The sequence below is a fragment of the Lepidochelys olivacea genome (assembly GCF_965140295.1).
Source record: "Lepidochelys olivacea isolate rLepOli2 genome assembly, chromosome: 1".
NCBI lineage: Eukaryota > Metazoa > Chordata > Testudines > Cheloniidae > Lepidochelys > Lepidochelys olivacea.
Window position 1 is genome coordinate 116911290 of NC_140411.1, and position 19639 is coordinate 116930928.

A 19639-nucleotide genomic window follows, 5' to 3' on the forward strand; every position below is an offset into this window, starting at 1 on the left:
AGGTGGATAGAAATCTGGCTAGATTGTCAGGCTCAACGGGTAGTGATCAACAGCTCGATGTCTAGTTGGCAGCCAGTATCAAGTGGAGTGCCCCAAGGGTCAGTCCTTGGGCTGGTTTTGTTCAACATCTCTATTAATGATCTGGATGTTGGGATAAATTTCATCTTCAGCAGGTTCGCAGATGACACCAAGCTGGGGGGGAGAGGTAGATACGCTGGAAGGTGGGGATAGGGTCCAGAGTGACCTAGACAAATTGGAGGACTGGGCCAAAAGAAATCTGACGAGGTTCAACAAGGACAAGTGCAGTTAGGAAGGAAGAATCCCATGCACCGCTACAGGCTGGGGACCGACTGGCTAAGCAACAGTTCTGCAGAAAAGGACTTGGGGATTACAGTGGAAGAAAAGCTGGATATGAGTCAGCAGTGTGCCCTTGTTGCCAAGAAGGCCAATGACATATTAGGCTGTATTAGTAGGAGCATTGCCAGCAAATCGAGGAAGTGATTATTCCCCTCTATTCAGCACTGGTGAGGCCACACCTGGAGTATTGTGTCCAGTTTTGGTCCCCCCACTACAGAAGGGACGTGGACAAATTGGAGAGAGTCCAGGGGAGGCAATGAAAATTATTAGGGGGCTGGGGCACATGACTTATGAGGAGAGGCTGAGGGAACTGGGGTTATTTAGTCTGCAGAAGAGAAGAGTGAAGGGGGATTTGATAGCAGCCTTCAACTACCTGAAGTGGGGTTCCAAAGAGGATGGAGGTAGGCTGTTCTCAGTGGTGGCAGATGACGACAAGAAGTAGTGGTCTCAAGTTGCAGTGAGGGAAGTCTAGGTTGGATATTAGGAAACAGTATTTCACTAGGAGGGTGGTGAAGCACTGGAATGGGTTACCTAGGGAGGTGGTGACATCTCCATCCTTAGAGGTTTTTAAGGACCGGCTTGACAAAGCCCTGGCTGGGATGATTTAGTTGGTGTTGGTCCTGCTTTGAGCAGGGGATTGGACTAGATGACCTCCTGAGGAGTCTTTCAACCCTAATATTCTATGATTCTATGTATCTAAAGGGCTCAACCTCTTATTAGGTGTCTTGATAAAAAGGGACTGCAGAGATACCCCACCGTGGCCACAGGCATGGAGTTACTCCTGCAAAACGGGGGAGAAGAGCCTCCCCTGCCCGCAGGAGGCACAAAAGAGAATGAGTATAAAATATCTAAAAGTTTCCTATTCTTACTCAGACCCAACCTCTACTACTCAGGAGGAGGGAGAGCTTTCTAATTTAGGATCTCAGCAGGGTGAGGGGAGGAAAATGTTGTTCCCTGATAAGTTTGATACTGCAGGAAAATGGCATCTTCCATACAGATCTAACCAAATGTGGCAGTAGATGGGAAGACTAAGTTCAAATACCATCCAGATCCCATCCTGATACAGGAATTCGCTTTCCCCTTCCTTTGTAGACTTACTCAAGGATTAATGGGAGTGCCCTGAGAAGGAAAAGCATATGAGCAGGCATGCACTTAGGTGCCGTAAGATGCAAGAGCCAAAAAATGCCATTAAGAAATACCGAAAGTAGATGCTGTGATGGCATCGTAGCAAAGGATATGATGGTCATATTGAAGGGGGTTTCTCCCAGAGACACAACGGGAAGAAAGATGGAGGTCACCTTTAGTAAGGACTTTGAGCCTTAGTTGCTCCGAGCAACCCTGGCTGCTATCTGTTTTATGAGAGCTACGGTCTCTTGGCTAGATGACCTACAAGTTTTGGATGACAAAGCCCATCCTGACTTCAGTTCTGCCCTTACGAAAATGTCCCTAGCAACACCTTTCATTTCAGACACCTCATTGGACAGTATGATTCTCAGCTAGGTGCCACATCTGGTCCTGGACTGCAGTTGCTCACACCAGACAAACCCTGTGCTCATCCCAATTCATAGGCTTTACCCTCTGTGGAGAAAAAATTGGATAAGATAGTGGCAAAAGGAGCATCCAAACCAAAGCAGACCCTCACATCTCCATACCTCAAAGGCACTACAAGCCCAATAACAGGGAGAAAAGCTCCTTTTGTTCATCCACATCACAGAAGTACCAAAAGGAAGATGGCAGGTAAGTCCGGGGAAAACCATGTATTAGGCATCAAAAGCAGAGGTGATTGCAATATATGGACTTTGCTATGGCACCAAAAGACACTGCATCTGTCCTGATTTGAATCTAGGAGATGGAATATCCCATTCCTCAGAAGGATGGTCTCTCTCAACAATACCCCTGAGAACTGGTTCCCTCAGAAGAAGGATTGTATTGTTTTTATATCCAGAAGGCATGATTTCAGTCAGCCCCATCTAGTGTTTAATAGGATTGCCTGATTGGATGGAGTAGGGCCTTATGGTTTCTTATGGAATGGTCATAATTCCACATCAGGTTTCCAGAAATTTCTGCTGAAGGTTTGGAACTGCACACCATTATTCATGAAAGAGTGGTTGTTGGTTCCAGTCCAACTACTGGAGTCTCAGATGTTGGACAGTCCTAGGGAGGGTCCACTGTCAATGGTCTTTCTGTCTGCCCTGCCGTCCCTCAGGTACTCATGAAAGATGCCAGCCTATTTGGGTGAAGAACACATCTGGGTTCCAGAACAGTGCAGGGCACTACTTGGAGCTCCATTGGTAGGAATGAGAGCATCAGCCTTGTGGAATTGAGTGGTGAAGCTTGTCCTGTGAAGGTTCCACAGCCACCTCATGGATAATGTTCTGTTCTGGTCCAGTTGGATAGCAGCAGCAGCAGCATGCTAGCAAACCTCAACAACCAAGGGAGAACTCAGAGGTGGATCTTATGTTTGGAAGTAATGGAATGGGCTGAGGAGACACTAGTTCTATAACAGAAATAGACCGAACTAAACAAGAAGGCAGACTGACTCAGCACAGCTCACCATGTGTGAATCTGAACATCTTCAAACTGATCTCATAGAAGTATGGTTTCCCAGCAGTTGATCTGTTTGCCAGTCACAAAAATGGAAAGCTGTAAAAGTACTTTATTACAGAAGCAGATTCCAGGTGACTGGGGATGGACACTGTTGGTTGAAGTGCTTGCTTTATGCATTCCCACTGTGATAATTGTAGAGCTCCTATGTATTAATCAATGAATAATATGTAATATTGTAAGTGGCTTAGTGAGGTCAAAACACTGAATAATTATAGAGTTCTTAGAATTTCCAGTATGAATGTATTAATCTAACTTAATGGGGGTTGTGGGAAGAGCAAACAAGACAGTCACCCAATAGATCTGACACCCCAGCATGCACCTGAAAGACAGTAAATGGCTCAAGAATGCAATGTTCAGTCTCTCATAGGTTGCAAACGTTATTTTGCCAAAGCTGGAAAGCTAGAAAACAAAAGAACACTCAAGAGTTAGACTCTCAGAGTGAGAACGGGGTTGATTGTCAGAAACTGTGGACGGAGCTAGGCTGAGAGAGAGAGACTCTGAAGAGGGAGTCTTAAGCAGTAAGGTCTTCGCAGATCTAGTGAATAGTAGGCCTTCGGGAAAAGCTAGATATGCATGTTATCTATTTTTATTAGGGCAATCAAGAGATTAAAAAAATCAATCGTGATTAATTGAATGATCAAAATTGTGATTAGTCATGCTGTTAAACAATAATAGAATACCATTCATTTAAATGACAGGTTTCAGAGTAACAGCCGTGTTAGTCTGTATTCGCAAAAAGAAAAGGAGTACTTGTGGCACCTTAGAGACTAACCAATTTATTTGAGCATGAGCTTTCGTGAGCTACAGCTCACTTCATCGGATGCAGTGAGCTGTAGCTCACGAAAGCTCATGCTCAAATAAATTGGTTAGTCTCTAAGGTGCCACAAGTACTCCTATTCATTTAAATATTTTTGGATGTTGATTTCAATTACAACACAGAGTATAAAGTGTACTATGCTCACTTTCTGTTTTTATTACAAATATTTGCACTATAAAAAAACCAAAATAAATTGTATTTTTTAATTCACCTAATACAAGTACTGTATATACTCGTTCATAAGCCGAATATTTTTGGTAAAAAAGACACAAAGAGCGGGGGTCAGCTTATAAACAGGTGTACACCAAAATTGGATGATTTTAAACTCTATGAAATCATTCAATTGAATATCTAATACATTGTCGTTTTGTTTACCTGGAGCGTTCGCAGGCATGGAGCCCCTCAGTTCCCAGTGGCCGCAGTTTGCTGTTCCCAGTCAATGGGAGCTGCGAGAAGTGACTCCACTTCTCGCAGGTTCCATTGGCTGGGAACGGCAAACTGCGGCCACTGGGAACTGATGGGCTCCATGCCTGCGAACGCTCCAGGTAAACAAAACGTCCCGATCCGCCAGCGGCTTACTCTGACGGGCCGGGAGCCGAAGTTTGCAAACCCCTGAAATATAGGGTCAGCTTATGAAAGGGTCATACAGTTTTTACCATTTTTACTTAACCATCTTGGGGGGTGGGGGGGGGTCAGCTTATAAACAAACCGGCTTATGATCGAGTATATACAGTACAGTAATTCAATTCACCATCATTCCAGAGGATATGCGTCCATGCTGATGACTAGTTCTGCTTGATAATGATCCAAAGCAGAGAGGACTGATGCATGTTCACTTTCATCATCTGAGTCAGATGCCACCAGCAGAAAGCTGATTTTCTTTTTTGGTGGTTTGGGTTCTGCAGTTTCTGCATCAGAGAGTGTTGCTCTTTTAAGACTTCTGAAAGCATGCTCCACACCTCATCCCTCTGATTTTGGACAACACTTCAGATTCTTAAACCTTGGATCTAGTGATGTAGCTATTTTTAGAAACCTCACATTGGTACCTTCTTTGCGTTTTGTCAAATCTGCTGTGAAAGTGTCCTTAAAATGAACATGTGCTGGGTCATCTGAAACTGCTATAGCATGAAATATATGGCAGAACGCAGGTGAAACAGAACAGGAGACGTACAATTCTCCCCCAAGGTGTTCAGCCACAGTAATAAATGCATTAATTTTTAATGAGTATCGTCATCATGGAAACATGTCCTCTGGAATGGTGGCCGAAACATGATGGGGCATACGAATGTTTAGCATATCTGGCATGTAAATATCTTGCAGTGCCAGCTACAACAGTGCCACACAAATACCTGTTCTCATTTTCAGGTGACATTGTAAATAAGAAGCCGGCAGCATTATCTCCTGTAAATGTAAACAAACTTGTTTGTCTTAGCGATTGGCTGAACAAGAAGTAGGACTGAGGGGACTTGCAGGCTCTAAAATTGTACATTGTTTTGTTTTTGAGTGCAGTTATGTAAACAAAAAAAAATTCTACATTTGTAAGTTACACTTTCACAACGAAGAGATTGCACTACAGTACTTGTATGAGGTGAATTTAAAAATACCATTTTTATAATTTTTATAGTGCAAATATTTGTAATAAAAATAATATAGTAGCACTGTACACTTTGTATTGTGTTGTAATTGAAATCAGTATATTTGAAAATATAGACATCCAAAAATATTTATTACATTTCAATGGTATTCTGTTTAACAGGGTGATTAAAACTGCAATTTTTTTAATCAGTTACATTTCGAGTTAATCATGTGAGTTAACTGTGATTAATCGACAGCCATAGTTTAAATGAATTATTACTCAAAGTTCTGTATTAATATGCCTAGTAAGGAATCTATTTGTCAAAAAAAAAAAAAATTCCTGAATCTCTCTTTTGTTGTCTGCATTGTTAGAGACATGGTTGCTGACAGGTATTTTGAAATAAATTATCAAAATAATTGAAACTGGTTTTTTATATTGTGGTGTTTTTGACAAAATATGCAGAATTTTGCAGAATTTTTAATTTGTTGATGCATAATTCCCCTGGAGTAAAAGAGGTCAAGGTTGGGATGGCGTTTTGGCTGAGGTTTTCAGAAATTGTATCTGATCACTGTACTTCAAACATAAATACACTTCTTCCATTGCTCCACACAATAAAAGATGGGAAAAGTAATTCAGGATGAGACTTAGCAGCCCCTGTTCTTTCTGAGCATTCTGCTTCCATCTCTGAAGGTTTACAGTCGTTCTGTTCTGTCCAGTAGAGTGTCTGCAAGCATGGAAACCAAAACAAAGGCCCAGTCATCCCATTAGTGCAGTTGCAACTCTAATTTACTCCAGTTTGGTCCTCCAAACTTAGTGCAGTCTTCTGAGAGACTTTTCTACACTTTCTGGATCTGCTCTGTGAGAATATTGGCTCTGTTTAAACTTGTGTCCAAATCTGATTAGTGTCCCAGGCATTGAAACCTTTACAATATAAGTCAGACAGATGTTTTAGACATCCTTAGGTGCTCTAGGAATCTGAACATATGCAGTAACTTCTCCTCCTAGCAAGACTTTTTAATCTCAAAATATCCTCCAGGAACATTTTCAGCCTTGGCTGAAGGAGCATCTCGAAGGAAAACAAGGCTTCTGTTAGCACAGGCAACACTCTTTTTAAACACTGGTAATTCCTTCATTGTAACTCAGGTGGGTTTTAACACTCTAGAGATCTGTACTTTAGTTAGCCCTACACAACATATCGTATATCTATAAAGAGCTGTTCATTTAATCAACAGTTTGTTTTCTTGGCTCTTTGCCATATGTTGGCCACCACCCTCTCCAGCCCACATACAAAATTTATTTTAAAGCATAGAGGTCTCCCTGAGGTTCTGTCTTTTTAAAGAAGAGCAAATGTAGTAGCTGGTGAAAGGTGCCAGGTGGACCATCCTTGGGACCAGTCACCTTTATCTACAGAACACATACTGTACTGGTGGTTTCATTCTGCCTCAGCCCAGTTGATAGTTGATTGCACCAGAGACCAGCACAAATAATATAAATTAGTAGTCCCCTAAGAGCTGGACTGGGGCCACCAACTAATTCACATGGGCCACAGCTGTCGGATGTTAATTTGTCAGTACTTACAAAGGTGGATTCATACCAGTTACCAAGAAGAAAAGGCTGATCGTCCCCTGACTAGTCCCCCTGAATCATGAAGTTCTTATGCCCTGGGGCACATACATGGAATGACACAAGTTCTCCCATAGAACTAGAAAAATCCCCAGACTTGTTTTGGGGGGAAATGTCTCTGGTAGGATAATTTTAAAGGTGTCTTTGTACTCAAAAGCATGTGTGCACACAACATCAGTATGGTTTTTGTGTGTGTGTGCGCCTATGTGTACTTTTTCTTTCTTCTTTGCTTCATTTAGTTTGACACTGTAATTGCAGAAGCGGCCAGCTGGATGTCCGGGAGCTGATCTCTCTCTACCCCTTCCTGTTGCCTACTTCCTCTTCATTCACACGGTCTCATCCGCCTCTTCACGAGTATGCTGATTTAAACCAGCTGACCCAAGGGGACCAGGAGAAGATGACTAAGTGCAAACGATTCCTCATGAGTTATTTGAATGAAGTCCGCAGCACTGAAGTTGCAAATGGCTACAAGGAAGACATTGATACAGCTTTGCTCAAGCTATATGCAGAAGCTAATCATGAAAGCCTTCTGGATCTACTGGTCTCAGAGAATTTCTGTCTTCTAACAGACAGTGCTACCTGGCTGGAGAAACACAAAAAGTCAGACATTTCATTAGATAGATCACCTCTGGGCTGGGAGTGGGAGAAATGTTTTGTTTTGGTTCTGTACGTTTATCAGTCACTTAAAGATTTGAACCCATTTCTCTAGGTGTCCCAGTCAGGCTAGGCTCACTTCAGTTTGTGGTGTTGGTGTGTGCACCGAATGGCAAAACAGCATACTTCTCTGTTTGTTTTAAGAGAGACTGGAATGTCTGGGTGGGGTTGAAATTCAAACTTGAGGTGCATTGGCAAAGCTGTGTGTAGGGAGCTTGCAATTTTATGCTGGTTCAGGCAAGTACAAATTGAACTTCCTTTTCATAATTAACGAGCTTGAAAATGAAAACTCTGGGGGGGAGGATTTCCCTTGAAGTTAGGAAACTGTCTGATTGCCTGATCCCTAGGTGTTTCTAGGCTTAAAGGACCTCAGCTGTCATTTGATACTTTGTTGTAGTAGTAGGGTTGCCAACTTTCTAATCCCACAAAAGCAAACACCCCTGTCCTGCCCCTTCTCCAAGACTCCGCCCCCGCTCGCTCCATACCTCCCTCCTTCTGTCGCTCACTTTTCCCCACCCTCACAAGGCGTGGTGTGCAGGGGAGGAGGGGTATGAGGGCTCTGGCTGGGGGTGTGGGCTCTGGGGTGGAGCTGGGGATGTGGGGTTTAGGGTGCAATAGGGGGCTCCAGGCTAGGCCAAGGGGTTAGGGGGGGTGTGTGTGTGTGGGGGGGTGCAGGGTTCCGGCAGCTCTTACTGAGGCTCTGAGGAACCAGCCGCCAGGGGGCCGCGCAGAACTAGGGCAGGCAGGGAGCCTGCCTTAGCCCCGGGTCCCCACTGTGCCACCAACTGGACTTTTAATGGCCTGGTCGGCACTGGCCCTTTTTGAATGGGCGTTCCGGTCGAAAACCAGACACCTGGCAATCCTAAGTAGTAAAAACTAAATTACTTGTACAGTACTGAACAAATGATAGGGTGACTGGTATTGTCCCCCTTGTGATCTGAGAGTGTGACAATTAAAAGTGGAACAATAAGAATAAAATTTTTCTTGTTGAGATGTCTTGCGCTGGGAGAAAAGAAGCCTTAGTACATGAACAGAACTACTTTTAAGTCGAATTCTAATTAAATCTATAGTTAATTATGTAGTAGTTAACTTTCAAACTACTAGTTTATTCACTGGCCAGAAACTTCACGTTTGGATTCTGAAATCTGATATTGTTTCCCTGCTGGTGCTTCCACTGAACTGAGAAAGGAACAGTTATGAGAGCCCCAAAGGGATTAATTTTGGAATACCTTAGAAGGGGAAGACCTAGAAGAGAATAAAAAAGTAGAGAATCAGGTGCTTGACATTCAGCACTGTATACAGTATATGTACCCAGAAAAAGTGTGAAAACTGTCTGCACCTTGCTCTATTTTTTCCCTCTCAGACATCCAAAAATATATTACACAATAGTATAACATAGGATGAGTGACAGGCTGGATTGGAAGTCTGTTGTGATTTTCATTGGATTTAAGAGTGTTTTACTGTTTCAAATGTTCAACAAATCCATTTGATGACAAAGACTTTACATGACTAGCTAATTGGAATAAATATGAAAGGTAGAATTTTAAACCCATGGAAATAGAGAGGCATTATAATGGAAACAATGGAAAGCCATACTATAGTAGAACAAATTTTATAACATGGGAGACTCTTGTTCAGAACTGCGTGTTGCTGTGTCTTGACACTAGTCTGTATTGCAGTAAAGAAAATCAGATTTTTTTTAGAGAGGAGGTAGAGTTTTATAAATACTATAGTGTAAAAATGAGATTTTGGTTGAATAACAGCTGTTAATGAATTAGAATTGCTCCACTGATATTTAATATAGAACTTTGTGGGTAGGTGAATTCTAAAATGAGGGAAAGCATGAAATGTATGAGGACAGTAAACCACTGCTTTCCTATTTGTACCATATTTAAACTGATGAAGAGGATCTAAGAACTTAAATGTTCATACATTTTTTTAAAATACAGGTATTTTGCACTTGGACTCCTGCATCACTACAATGGTCAAGATGCTGCAGCACTTCAGGTTAGAATGACAAATCAGTATTTAATCAAGATGGTATAATAAAGCTTTTGTTAGTTCCTTCATAAACCACCTTGAAAATATGTCTAGGTAACTTCTAATTTCAAAATTGGCATATATCCACAGCAGGATGAACTTTCTCTTAAAACCTAATTCCTCAGACTGGTTAAAATGTTGGAGAAATACAAAGCCACATAAGTGATGATTTAAAAAAAAAGCTATCTTTTCAAGATAAACTTTTACACCATAATAATTCTTAGCCAGAATTATGATGGGTTAATGGACATAGAAATCCCAAGTGTGTGTGTACCCTAATTACTGTTGTGATCGTATCTGTGCATCTTCAGCTAGAAGCATTAAAATGTTCAGTCTCTGACAGGAACCTCTCATACTGAATAACTATCTTGGTAATTTATTTAGAAGATAGTCCCTTCAGTAGATTGTAAAGATGTCTTTAGTAGCTTGTGGTTTTTCTGTTTTCTTGGGATATGGTTGTCTCCTAGATTTAAATAAACTTTGACTTACATATATTTGACTAAGTAAATGAGGCAGGTAGTCACCTGAGTGATCCTGGGCAGAAAAGCAACCTCTGGATATGCTGTGGGGTGTGTGTGTGTGTGTGTGTGCATCAACAAAAATTGTTCCAATATTTCACAGGCATACTTATTCATTTAAGAAGTTTTTTCCTATGTTCTTGTATTTCCTATAAGGGTTTAATCCCTTCTTCAGGGTCTCAATCAATGGCCGTTCAAGTTAATGGTAAGATTGGTCAGGTCCTTGGTGCAGAAATGAGGTGGTGGAGGGTGAGAAAAATCATTCCGCATATAACTTCTTAAACCAGTAATGCACTTGATAGGTGCTGGAACTGGGGGTGCTGCCACACCCCCTGGCTTGAAGTGGTTGCCATTATATACATGGTTTACAGTTTGGTTCAATGGCTCTTAGCATCCCCCTCTATAAAAATTATTCCAGCACCCCTGATGCCCTTGAAATAGTGTCTGCCAGCTACTTAGCCTAGTTCTGACAAACTTGTATGAACACCTGTAAATGTGCTAAGTTGATTGCAGCTGCTAGGCAAGCTAATACAGTTCTGCATTTAGGAACAAAACCGGCATAAAAGAAAATTAGGTTGCTTTTTGCTAAATTGCTGTCTGATTCAGTTATTTTGAACTTGTGCTAGAACATTAAGAGCAGGATTCAAGTAGAAACCAGAAGCTGAATGTAACTTAAGAGCAAAGAGAGCAAATTCCGAACTGATACTGTAAAAAAATATTTCCTTGCATATAATTAGACTGTGCAAGTCCATTGAGGCCAAGAACTTTAGCAACATTCAAAAAGGGATATTCAGAGTTAGTGCTAACAAATTTTAAAGGAATAGTAAACCTCCATGCTTCAGGATTTAAGCCAATCTCTAACCATTAGGGACTAGTATAAGGGGTGAGAGAGAGTGTGCACATGTGCATGCACTGAACTCAATAGGAACCAACAAGCAGGGAAGGATGTACAATTGTAATAATGTTGCTGTAATTTTTTAATTGAGCAGTGGACTTAATATAAGATTTTAAGTATATATTAAAGGCAAACTCCTAAGAAGTTTAATTCTTGTACACTTTTTCTGTTTCAGTTATGGGTGAACATAGTTAATGGCGACATTCAAGATTCTACGCGTTCAGACCTCTATGAGTATATAGTAGACTTCCTTACCTTCTGCTCAGACCAAGAACTAGTGTGGAAGTATGCTGAATGGGTTTTACAGAAAAGTGAGGAGGTTTGTGATTGTATCCCTTCTTAAAACAAAAAGTTCTAGAAAATAATTTCTTGGTAAAATTTAATAACGTCATCACTTTCCCCTTTCATGTTTCTTACCCCTCTAAATCTTTCAGTCTTAACTATCTCCTATCTAATTTATTTGATGCAAGTGCTTCATTTCAGAATTTGAAGAGGTCTACTGTAAACAATAGGTTTAAAAACAATATTAAGCTGTTGTCTTAAACAATGGAAGAAATGACATGTATGCTAAAGGGGATTTATATTAGAGTTTTGCTTCATATTAGTAAGGATTTTTTGTGTGTATGTATGAAGATTAAAACACAAGCTGATGTCACATGTTAGTAGTTCAGTACTGGTAGTATTCCATTGCTCTAAAGCAGAGGTGGGCAAACTACGGCCCGTGGGACCCTCCTGCCCAGCCCCTGAGCTCCTGGCCCGGGAGGCTCACCTCTGGCCTCTCGCCTGCAGTGCCCCCTCCCCCCCAGCCTCAGCTCACTGCGCTGCTGGTGCAATGCTGTGGGCGGTGAGCTCCTGGGACAGCGCAGCTGCAGAGCACAGCCTGACCCGGTGCTCTGTGCGGCGCGGTGGCGCGGCTGGCTCCAGCCGGGCAGCACGGCTGTAACGCCGCCAGCCACCGGTGCTCCAGGAGGCACGGTAAGGGGGCAGGGAGCGGGGGGGGGGTTGAATAGAGGGCAGGGAAGTTCAGGGTGGTGGTCGGGGGCAGGGGTGTGGATAGGGGGTGGGGAATAGGGGGGTTGAATGGGGGCAGGGGTCCCTGGGGGGGCAGTCAGGAAGGAGAGGTTGGATGGGGTGGCGGGGGGCAGTCAGGGGCAGGGGTTCCGGGGGTGGTCAGGGGACAGTGAGGGGGGGGAGTGGATGGGGCAGGGGTCCTGGGGGGTCTGATAGGGAACAGCGGGGTAGGATGGGGCAGGAGTCCCTGGGGCAGGGGGGAGCATCAGGGGGCAAGAAGCAGCGGGGGTGGGGGGGATAAAGGGCGGGGGCTGGGCTGCACCTGGCTGTTCGGGGAAGCACAGCCTCCCGAACCGGCCCTCCATACAATTTCCGAAACCCGATGCGGCCCTCAGGCCAAAAAGTTTGCCCGCCCCTGCTCTAAAGGGCTGCAGAAGTGGTGATGTGTGTGGGAAAGTGGGGTAAACAACCTTTTCTCTTGGCAACACTTATTCTGCTTCAGGAGTTAGATGTCAGGAGTGGCTTATGCTCTTTACCGGCCAAAATCCAAGTCCATCATTTCTGTAATATGAATGAGTATTTAGTACTCCAGCTTAAGTGCCAACTGAGTGCTTATGCTATAAAATGCACAAGTAGCAGCCTTTGTCCCATGGAATTTACCATCTAAATAGGTTCTAGTTATTTCTGAATTAAGGCATGGTTATTCCATCTACTATTTAGCATGTAGACTTAACTGATACTGAACCCGGCCTCATGGATTCGTACTGTCACTGTATCAGAAGCAGGGTAATTAAATCCACAATTAGTAAATCTTGTTGATTTTAGCCATTATAAAAGTTGATCAATTAGATTTACTTAAAGGAATCCAGAGAAGGTTGAAAATCTGAGCTGACATTCTGACCTTTGACTCTTCCTTTTTTGCCTTGTCCTTTGGGGTATTTAATATTTTGTTATGCTTCTCTCACATTAATGTCCTAGAATGAGAAGTATTTGTTTGAAAAGGTCCCTACCACAAAAGGCTTACAAATAGGGCAATGTATAGATTATGAATTGGGACAGTAGGTATGTGATGCATCCAGAAGCAGTGACTGAGCAGCCCAGTTCAGTATGTTTTGTTAATCCATTATTTTTGCTTAGTGTGTGTTCTGAATATTTTGTATTTGATTTCTTAATTAATCGTTAACAAAGTGTGTGCTTAAAACAAAAAATAAAGATGTAGTCTGACTTCCTCAATGCAACTAACTTGTTATAGGTGGGGGTACAGATTTTTACGAAAAGGCCTTTGGAGGAACAAGGGAAAAACAGCTTTAATTCAGATAATGTCATGAACTGCCTTAACAAGTACCCCAAGTCACTTGTTAAATATCTGGAGTACCTAGTCTTGGATAAAAAAATAAAGGTAAGCTCTTCAGAAATACCAGGAAAAAAGTTTGATTCAGTGTGCTAACTGGGATACCTCAATTACACTTTTTATGAAGCCCTTCTTGGCAAATTTGTACGATGTGTTTCAAGTTTACCCAGAAGGCAGAGAAAGAGGAGGATCTTATGGCTAGAGTGTAACCATGGGAATAAGGAGATCTGGCTTCCATTCCCAGTTCTGCAACATTGGGCTTCTGTAATATTGTGCAGGTTACTTAACCTCTCTGACACTTTCTCCATCTCTGGACAATGTATGCTTTCCTGCCTCATCTGTGAGGCTTAAATCATTTATGGGAAGTACTTCGAAATCTTCAGATGGAAGGAGCTATGGAAGTGCCATCTATTACTAAGGCTAAGACTTTGTCATGGATATTTTTAGTAGAAGTCAAGGACAGGTCACTGGCAATAAAGAAAAATTAACGGAAGCCTGTGACCTGTCCCTGACTTCTACTAAAAATATCCATGACAAAATGGGGATCCCGTGGGAACTCCGGTGCCTCCCAGCACCTGTGGGGCCTCGGAGCTCCAGGGTTCCCCTCCCCCCATGGCTCAGAGTTGTAGGGGCCTGGCCAGGAACTGTGGGGTCCCTTGTCTGCAGCAGCAAGGAGCTCAGAGGTTCCCCCACCGCCCATGATGGCGGGGAGTTCCAGGGGTCCGTCTGCCGCGGGCAACAGCCAGACCCTGCAGCTTCTAGCTGCATGTGGGCTGAGGTCACAGGGGTCTTTTAATTCACAGATTCCATGACTTCTGCGACCTCTGTGACAAAATCATAGCCTTATTTATTACTTATATGACGCTATTCATGTGCACAGTGCAGTAGACATGAAGAATGGTGAATAAACAGATATGTTTCCTGCTGCAAAGAGTTCATTACTTTAATAAGCAACATACAGACCAAACTGGAGGGAAAGTTGTCTCCTAAGGTATTTGTTTTTAAACTCTTAATTCCAGTTAGAACACGTTCACCAGTGGAAGCTGTATTGTGGACAGGTTTAAGTGCTTTTACCACAAGAGTTAAACATCATGATGCTAAACACACCTGAGCTGGCCTGAGCTTGTGGGTGCTTCTGTCAGTAGACTTGCAACCAGAGGGAATTAAAGATCTAAGAAATTCTACTGTAGGCAAGGTCATAAAAAAACATCAGTTGAGCAATAATTGCTAATCTCGTTACACTTTGGTATTTCTTTTAACTTCACAATTTCAATATTTCAGAGGCAAGCTTGTTCTTCAATCCCTATGTAAAGAGCTAGAGGAACATAACTTCATAGAATTAAGTCATTTAGCACCCTTGTAAGATCACAAAGCACTTTAGAAATTGCATATACAGGAATTGTTTACGCAGCACTGACATCCAGCAGCCCTCAGATTGGAACACAATAGCCTTTTATCAGTACACAGCAGCACTATACAACAGATCTTAAAAGTGAAGCAAAACCTCCTGAGGCAGGTAAATGGTGTTACACTGAGACACAGAGAGAAAGCGATTTGATTTGACCCAGATAAAGCAAAGCAATGATAGTGGGGGCGGGGGACCAGGACTTTTGGTGCCCAGTTGCCCAACATGAACTGTTAACAAAACTTTGCATTCTTGGGATAAGTTGGTAGTTTCCTCTTCCCATCATTCACTAAAATCCTGCAGTCGAGGCAGCCCTGACTATGCTAATGAGCATACTTGTTTCCATGAAGCAATGGCATTCAACTGATGTCCTGAATATTTCTAGGTAAACCACTTTCACCAGATTACGGACTCTATTATATGACACAGTTAGAGATAATGCACGGGTATGCTATTAGAAGAAACCATTTGAACTACTTATATACTCTGGGTTCTAAATTACTTACTGCCACTCAGTCCTAAGTGTCATTGTGGACCACTTCAGTGAAAACCTTTCCTCAGTAATGGTGGTTCAAAAATATCAGACTTAAGTTTTGCTAAGTAGGATAAGTGAGTAATGCTGAAAACACTATGCCATTATATAAACTTTGGCATACCCTCAGATTAAGTATTTTATCCGATTCTAGTGGCCTTATCTCAAAAAGTATATAATAGAAATAGAAAAGGTCCAGAGTACAGACTTAAATTAAACTAATTAGATTAAAACTATTTAGTTACAGAGGAGGGAGATATAAAAGGATGTGACAGAAGGATATGTTAAAACTATTATCAAAAAGGTCAGGTGCTCTTTTTCATACTTTCATAGTACTAGACGAAGAGTTTCCCAATGAAATTGGAAGGCAGCAAAAATAAAATGGATAAAGGGAATTTTTTTTATACAACACCACTCACCTGTGGAGCTCATTGTTGCAAGATACCATTGAGGCCAAGACCTCAGTAGGAGTAAAATCAGGATTTGACATTTTATATAACGAATATCTGCTGTAATATTAGGATACATATAAGGGATATAGACTCTGGTCCATTAGAGCAGAAACTAACAACCATCAGATAGTATATAGGACTAGAAGAATCATTGACTGAAGGGACAAAAGGCTTCAGAACTTACTAAAATCTTCTGGAGAGCACAGTCTAGAAGATTAAAAAAATGGTTCAATTTATTGGACAATATTTACTGTACATGTCATTGTATTTACACTAAATATCCTGTAAAGACAAATCACTGTTTAATTTGGGGTGGGTGTGTTGTCAGTCTTGTAATGCATTTTGTATGTATTGAATTAATCTTGTCCTTTATGCCTGCAGAAGGAAAAATATCATACCCACTTAGCTGTGTTGTATTTGGAGACAGTGCTGAAACTAAAGTCTGTGACCACAGACAATTGTGTGGAATTGACTGAAACACAGACTAAGCTACGCAGTCTTCTTCAGAAATCTGACTTTTATAGAATTCATTTTATTTTAGGTAAGATAAGTACTTTTACCCTGTTATAAATGAAAGACACTATTCTCCTTTGACAGCTTATACTGAGACCAGGGTAGGTATGGAGATGGAAAAGGTTTGAGGCATACTGTAGGGAGGGAAACTTTTAATTGCCTTTATCTGTGCTATACCTGTTACATGGAGAAAGCATTGTAGTTTCCAGTGCCATCAAACTGACTCTGCTCATGAACCTGAAACAAAAATAGAATATTTGAGCTCAGTCTTCTTACCAATACATTGAACTGGCTGTTACTGTTTTAATAGCAACTGAAATTACATACCCTAGTCACTCCTTATCAACCTGAGCAAGCTCTTTTTATGTTGCACCATATGACTACCTGGCATTTAGCAGACAAATATGACCGTGCCAGTCGTTGAAGATGTTAATGTGTAGGTTAAAGCCTAACCAAGGGTAAAAGTAGTAATGTATAAACTATTCCCTTTAAAATCTTACATTTCAGAGCAAAGAGCTGCTAACTTTTGCAATACCTAAAATTGGAAGCACTGAATTGCTATTTCAGAATTTTACACGAACATGGAATAAATTGGTAGTGAACTAAAGGTAGGCTTACTCATGGGTGGTGGTTCGAAATGCACACTAGTGTTTTCCCAACTGAAAATAAAGCAGCATATTTTGGAAGGAAATTACTTGTGTTCCCATTAAATTTCTGAAGTTGTACTGCACCTACTTACTGTAAATACATTTGCTGAAAATTAAGATTTCCTTCCTTAACAGGAGATTTATAGATGGATTAAATTATCGCCCTTCTCTGCCAGGTGTTAACACTTAATGTTTTGGCAGCTGCAACATAGTTCTGGGATTAGAATTTGTATGGTCTCTTTCATAAAAGGTTTCAGAGTAGCAGCTGTGTTAGTCTGTATCCGCAAAAAGAAAAGGAGGACTTGTGGCACCTTACTAACCAATTTATGTGAGCATAATCTTTCGTGAGCTACAGCTCACTTCATCGGATGCATTCAGTGGAAAATACAGTGGGGAGATTTATATACACACAGAACATGAAACAATGCGTGTTACCATACACACTGTAAGGAGAGTGATCAGGAATGAGCTATTACCAGCAGGAGAGCCTGGGGGTGGGGGAGAGGACGATGGACCTTTCGTAGTGATAATCAAGGTGGGTCATTTCTAGCAGTTAACAAGAACGTCTGAGGAACAACGGCGGCAGGTGGGGGGAAAAATAAACATGGGGAAATAGTTTTACTTTGTGTAATGACCCATCCCCTTCCAGTCTTTATTCAAGCCTAAGTTAATTGTATCCAGTTTGCAAATTAATTCCAATTCAGCAGTCTCTCCTTGGAGTCTGTTTCTGAAGTTTTTTTGTTGAAGAATTGCCACTTTTAGGTCTGTAATAGAGTGACCAAATTGATTGAAGTGTTCTCCGACTGGTTTTTGAATGTTATAATTCTTGATACTCACCAGCAATCACATACCACACAACAGAACCACTAACCCAGGAACTTATCCTTGCAACAAAGCCCGTTGCCAACTGTGTCCACATATCTATTCAGGGGACACCATCATAGGGCCTAATCACATCAGCCACACTATCAGAGGCTCGTTCACCTGCACATCTACCAATGTGATATATGCCATCATGTGCCAGCAATGCCCCTCTGCCATGTACATTGGTCAAACTGGACAGTCTCTACATAAAAGAATAAATGGACACAAATCAGACATCAAGAATTATAACATTCAAAAACCAGTCGGAGAACATTTCAATCAATTTGGTCACTCGATTACAGACCTAAAAGTGGCAATTCTTCAATAAAAAAACTTCAGAAACAGACTCCAAGGAGAGGCTGCTGAATTGGAATTAATTTGCAAACTGTATACAATTAACTTAGGCTTGAATAAAGACTGGGAGTGGATGGGTCATTACACATAGTTTTACCATTTCCTCCTGTTTATTTCTCTTCCCCCCCCCCCCCGACATTCTTGTCAACTGCTGGAAATGGCCCACCTTGATTATCACTACAAAAGGTCCCTCCCCCCTGCCCCCACCCGTGCTGGGAATAGCTCACCTTACCTGATCACTCTCGTTACAGTGTGTATGGTAACACCCATTGTTTCATGTTCTGTGTGTATATAAATCTCCCCACTGTATTTTCCATTGAATGCATCTGATGAAGTGAGCTGTAGCTCACAAAAACTTATGCTCAGATAAATTTGTTAGTCTCTAAGGTGCCACAAGTCCTCCTTTTCTTTTTTCATAAAAGGGACATTTGCTCAACATACTGTTTTCTTTTTGGACTGGAAAGATTCCAGAATTTGAAGGGAGGCTGAGAAATGTACTAACTTCTTGTGTTTTTCACAGTTCACAATATGGGCTGAGGTGCACTGAGCCCACAAGGTAGATTTATAGAAAATATACTTTTTTTTTCAGATAAAGTACATGGAATGATACTGCCTTTTGTCACTTAGATAGCAGTATTTTGCAGTTTTTTTCCCTTAAGTTTTGATTCCTTCTGGGGTGGCAAATAATGCCCTTTATTGAACAGAGCACGGTCTTACATTGATTCTCGTTTGGCAGATAAAATCAAGGGGATGGATCTTCATATGGAAAGGGCAATACTATATGGGAAATTGGAAGAACATGACAAAGCTTTGCATATCCTAGTCCACGAATCAAAGGACTTTGCTGCTGCTGAAGATTACTGCATATGGAGCTCTGAGAGTAAAGACCTACCATACAGGCAAAGGCTTTTCCATATGTTGCTCTCAGTGTATCTAAATCCAGGCTCTTCGGACTGTGAACTGGTCATGGCTGCTGTAGATCTCTTGAATAATCATGCTGCTGAATTTGATGCAGCCCGTGTCTTACAGCTTGTGCCTGACAGCTGGTCAGTACAGCTCCTCTCCCCATTCCTGACTGGAGCAATGAGGGAAAGCATTCATGCAAAAAGAATGACTCAAATTACACTTGGGTTAGCAAAAGCTGAAAACTTAATCTATAAACATGACAAGGTGGGTGTATTGCTTTCTTTGTTATAATTCAAATACTTGCATTTTTTTTATATTTTTCTATAAACTAAGGTAGTTGATTCCTGAGGGAAGAAATCCTTCCCTTAGTTCTCTTCAGTTATCCAAAATTATATTTTCCTCTGGCTGTACCAGTTCTCAGGACCGTTCTGATAACTGCCAAACTCTACCCAGTGTTAAATTTCAAAACATTGTGACAAAAACAATTTCATTTTCCCTTTAAAAGGGGATGATGTTG

The 19639-nt window shown here is 41.6% G+C and overlaps 2 protein-coding genes and 1 long non-coding RNA gene across 4 annotated transcripts in view; 1 reads left to right on the forward strand and 2 right to left on the reverse strand.

Annotated features, from left to right (window-relative positions):
* LOC311524131 overlaps positions 1-19197 on the reverse strand; it is a 28155-nt gene extending 8958 nt beyond the window's left edge. For both annotated transcript variants that reach the window (XR_014712490.1, XR_014712491.1), the window contains exons 1-2: positions 19109-19197; positions 16529-16588 (exon numbers count right to left, since the gene is read on the reverse strand). This is a non-coding gene — a long non-coding RNA (uncharacterized lncRNA). The remainder of the gene's footprint in view (positions 1-16528; positions 16589-19108) is intronic.
* The window catches only part of TGFBRAP1 (transforming growth factor beta receptor associated protein 1), a 61122-nt gene that overhangs the window by 39776 nt on the left and 1707 nt on the right, over positions 1-19639 (forward strand). The window contains 6 exon segments of the mRNA XM_084634875.1: positions 7239-7580; positions 9584-9641; positions 11263-11406; positions 13351-13497; positions 16220-16379; positions 18953-19386. Of these exon segments, the coding sequence (XP_084491001.1) occupies positions 7239-7580; positions 9584-9641; positions 11263-11406; positions 13351-13497; positions 16220-16379; positions 18953-19386 (1285 nt within the window).
* Positions 19211-19639, reverse strand: part of GPR45 (G protein-coupled receptor 45) — a 52046-nt gene continuing 51617 nt past the window's right edge. The window contains exon 3 of the transcript XR_014712478.1: positions 19211-19291. The gene's annotated coding sequence lies outside the window, so the exon portion shown is untranslated. The remainder of the gene's footprint in view (positions 19292-19639) is intronic.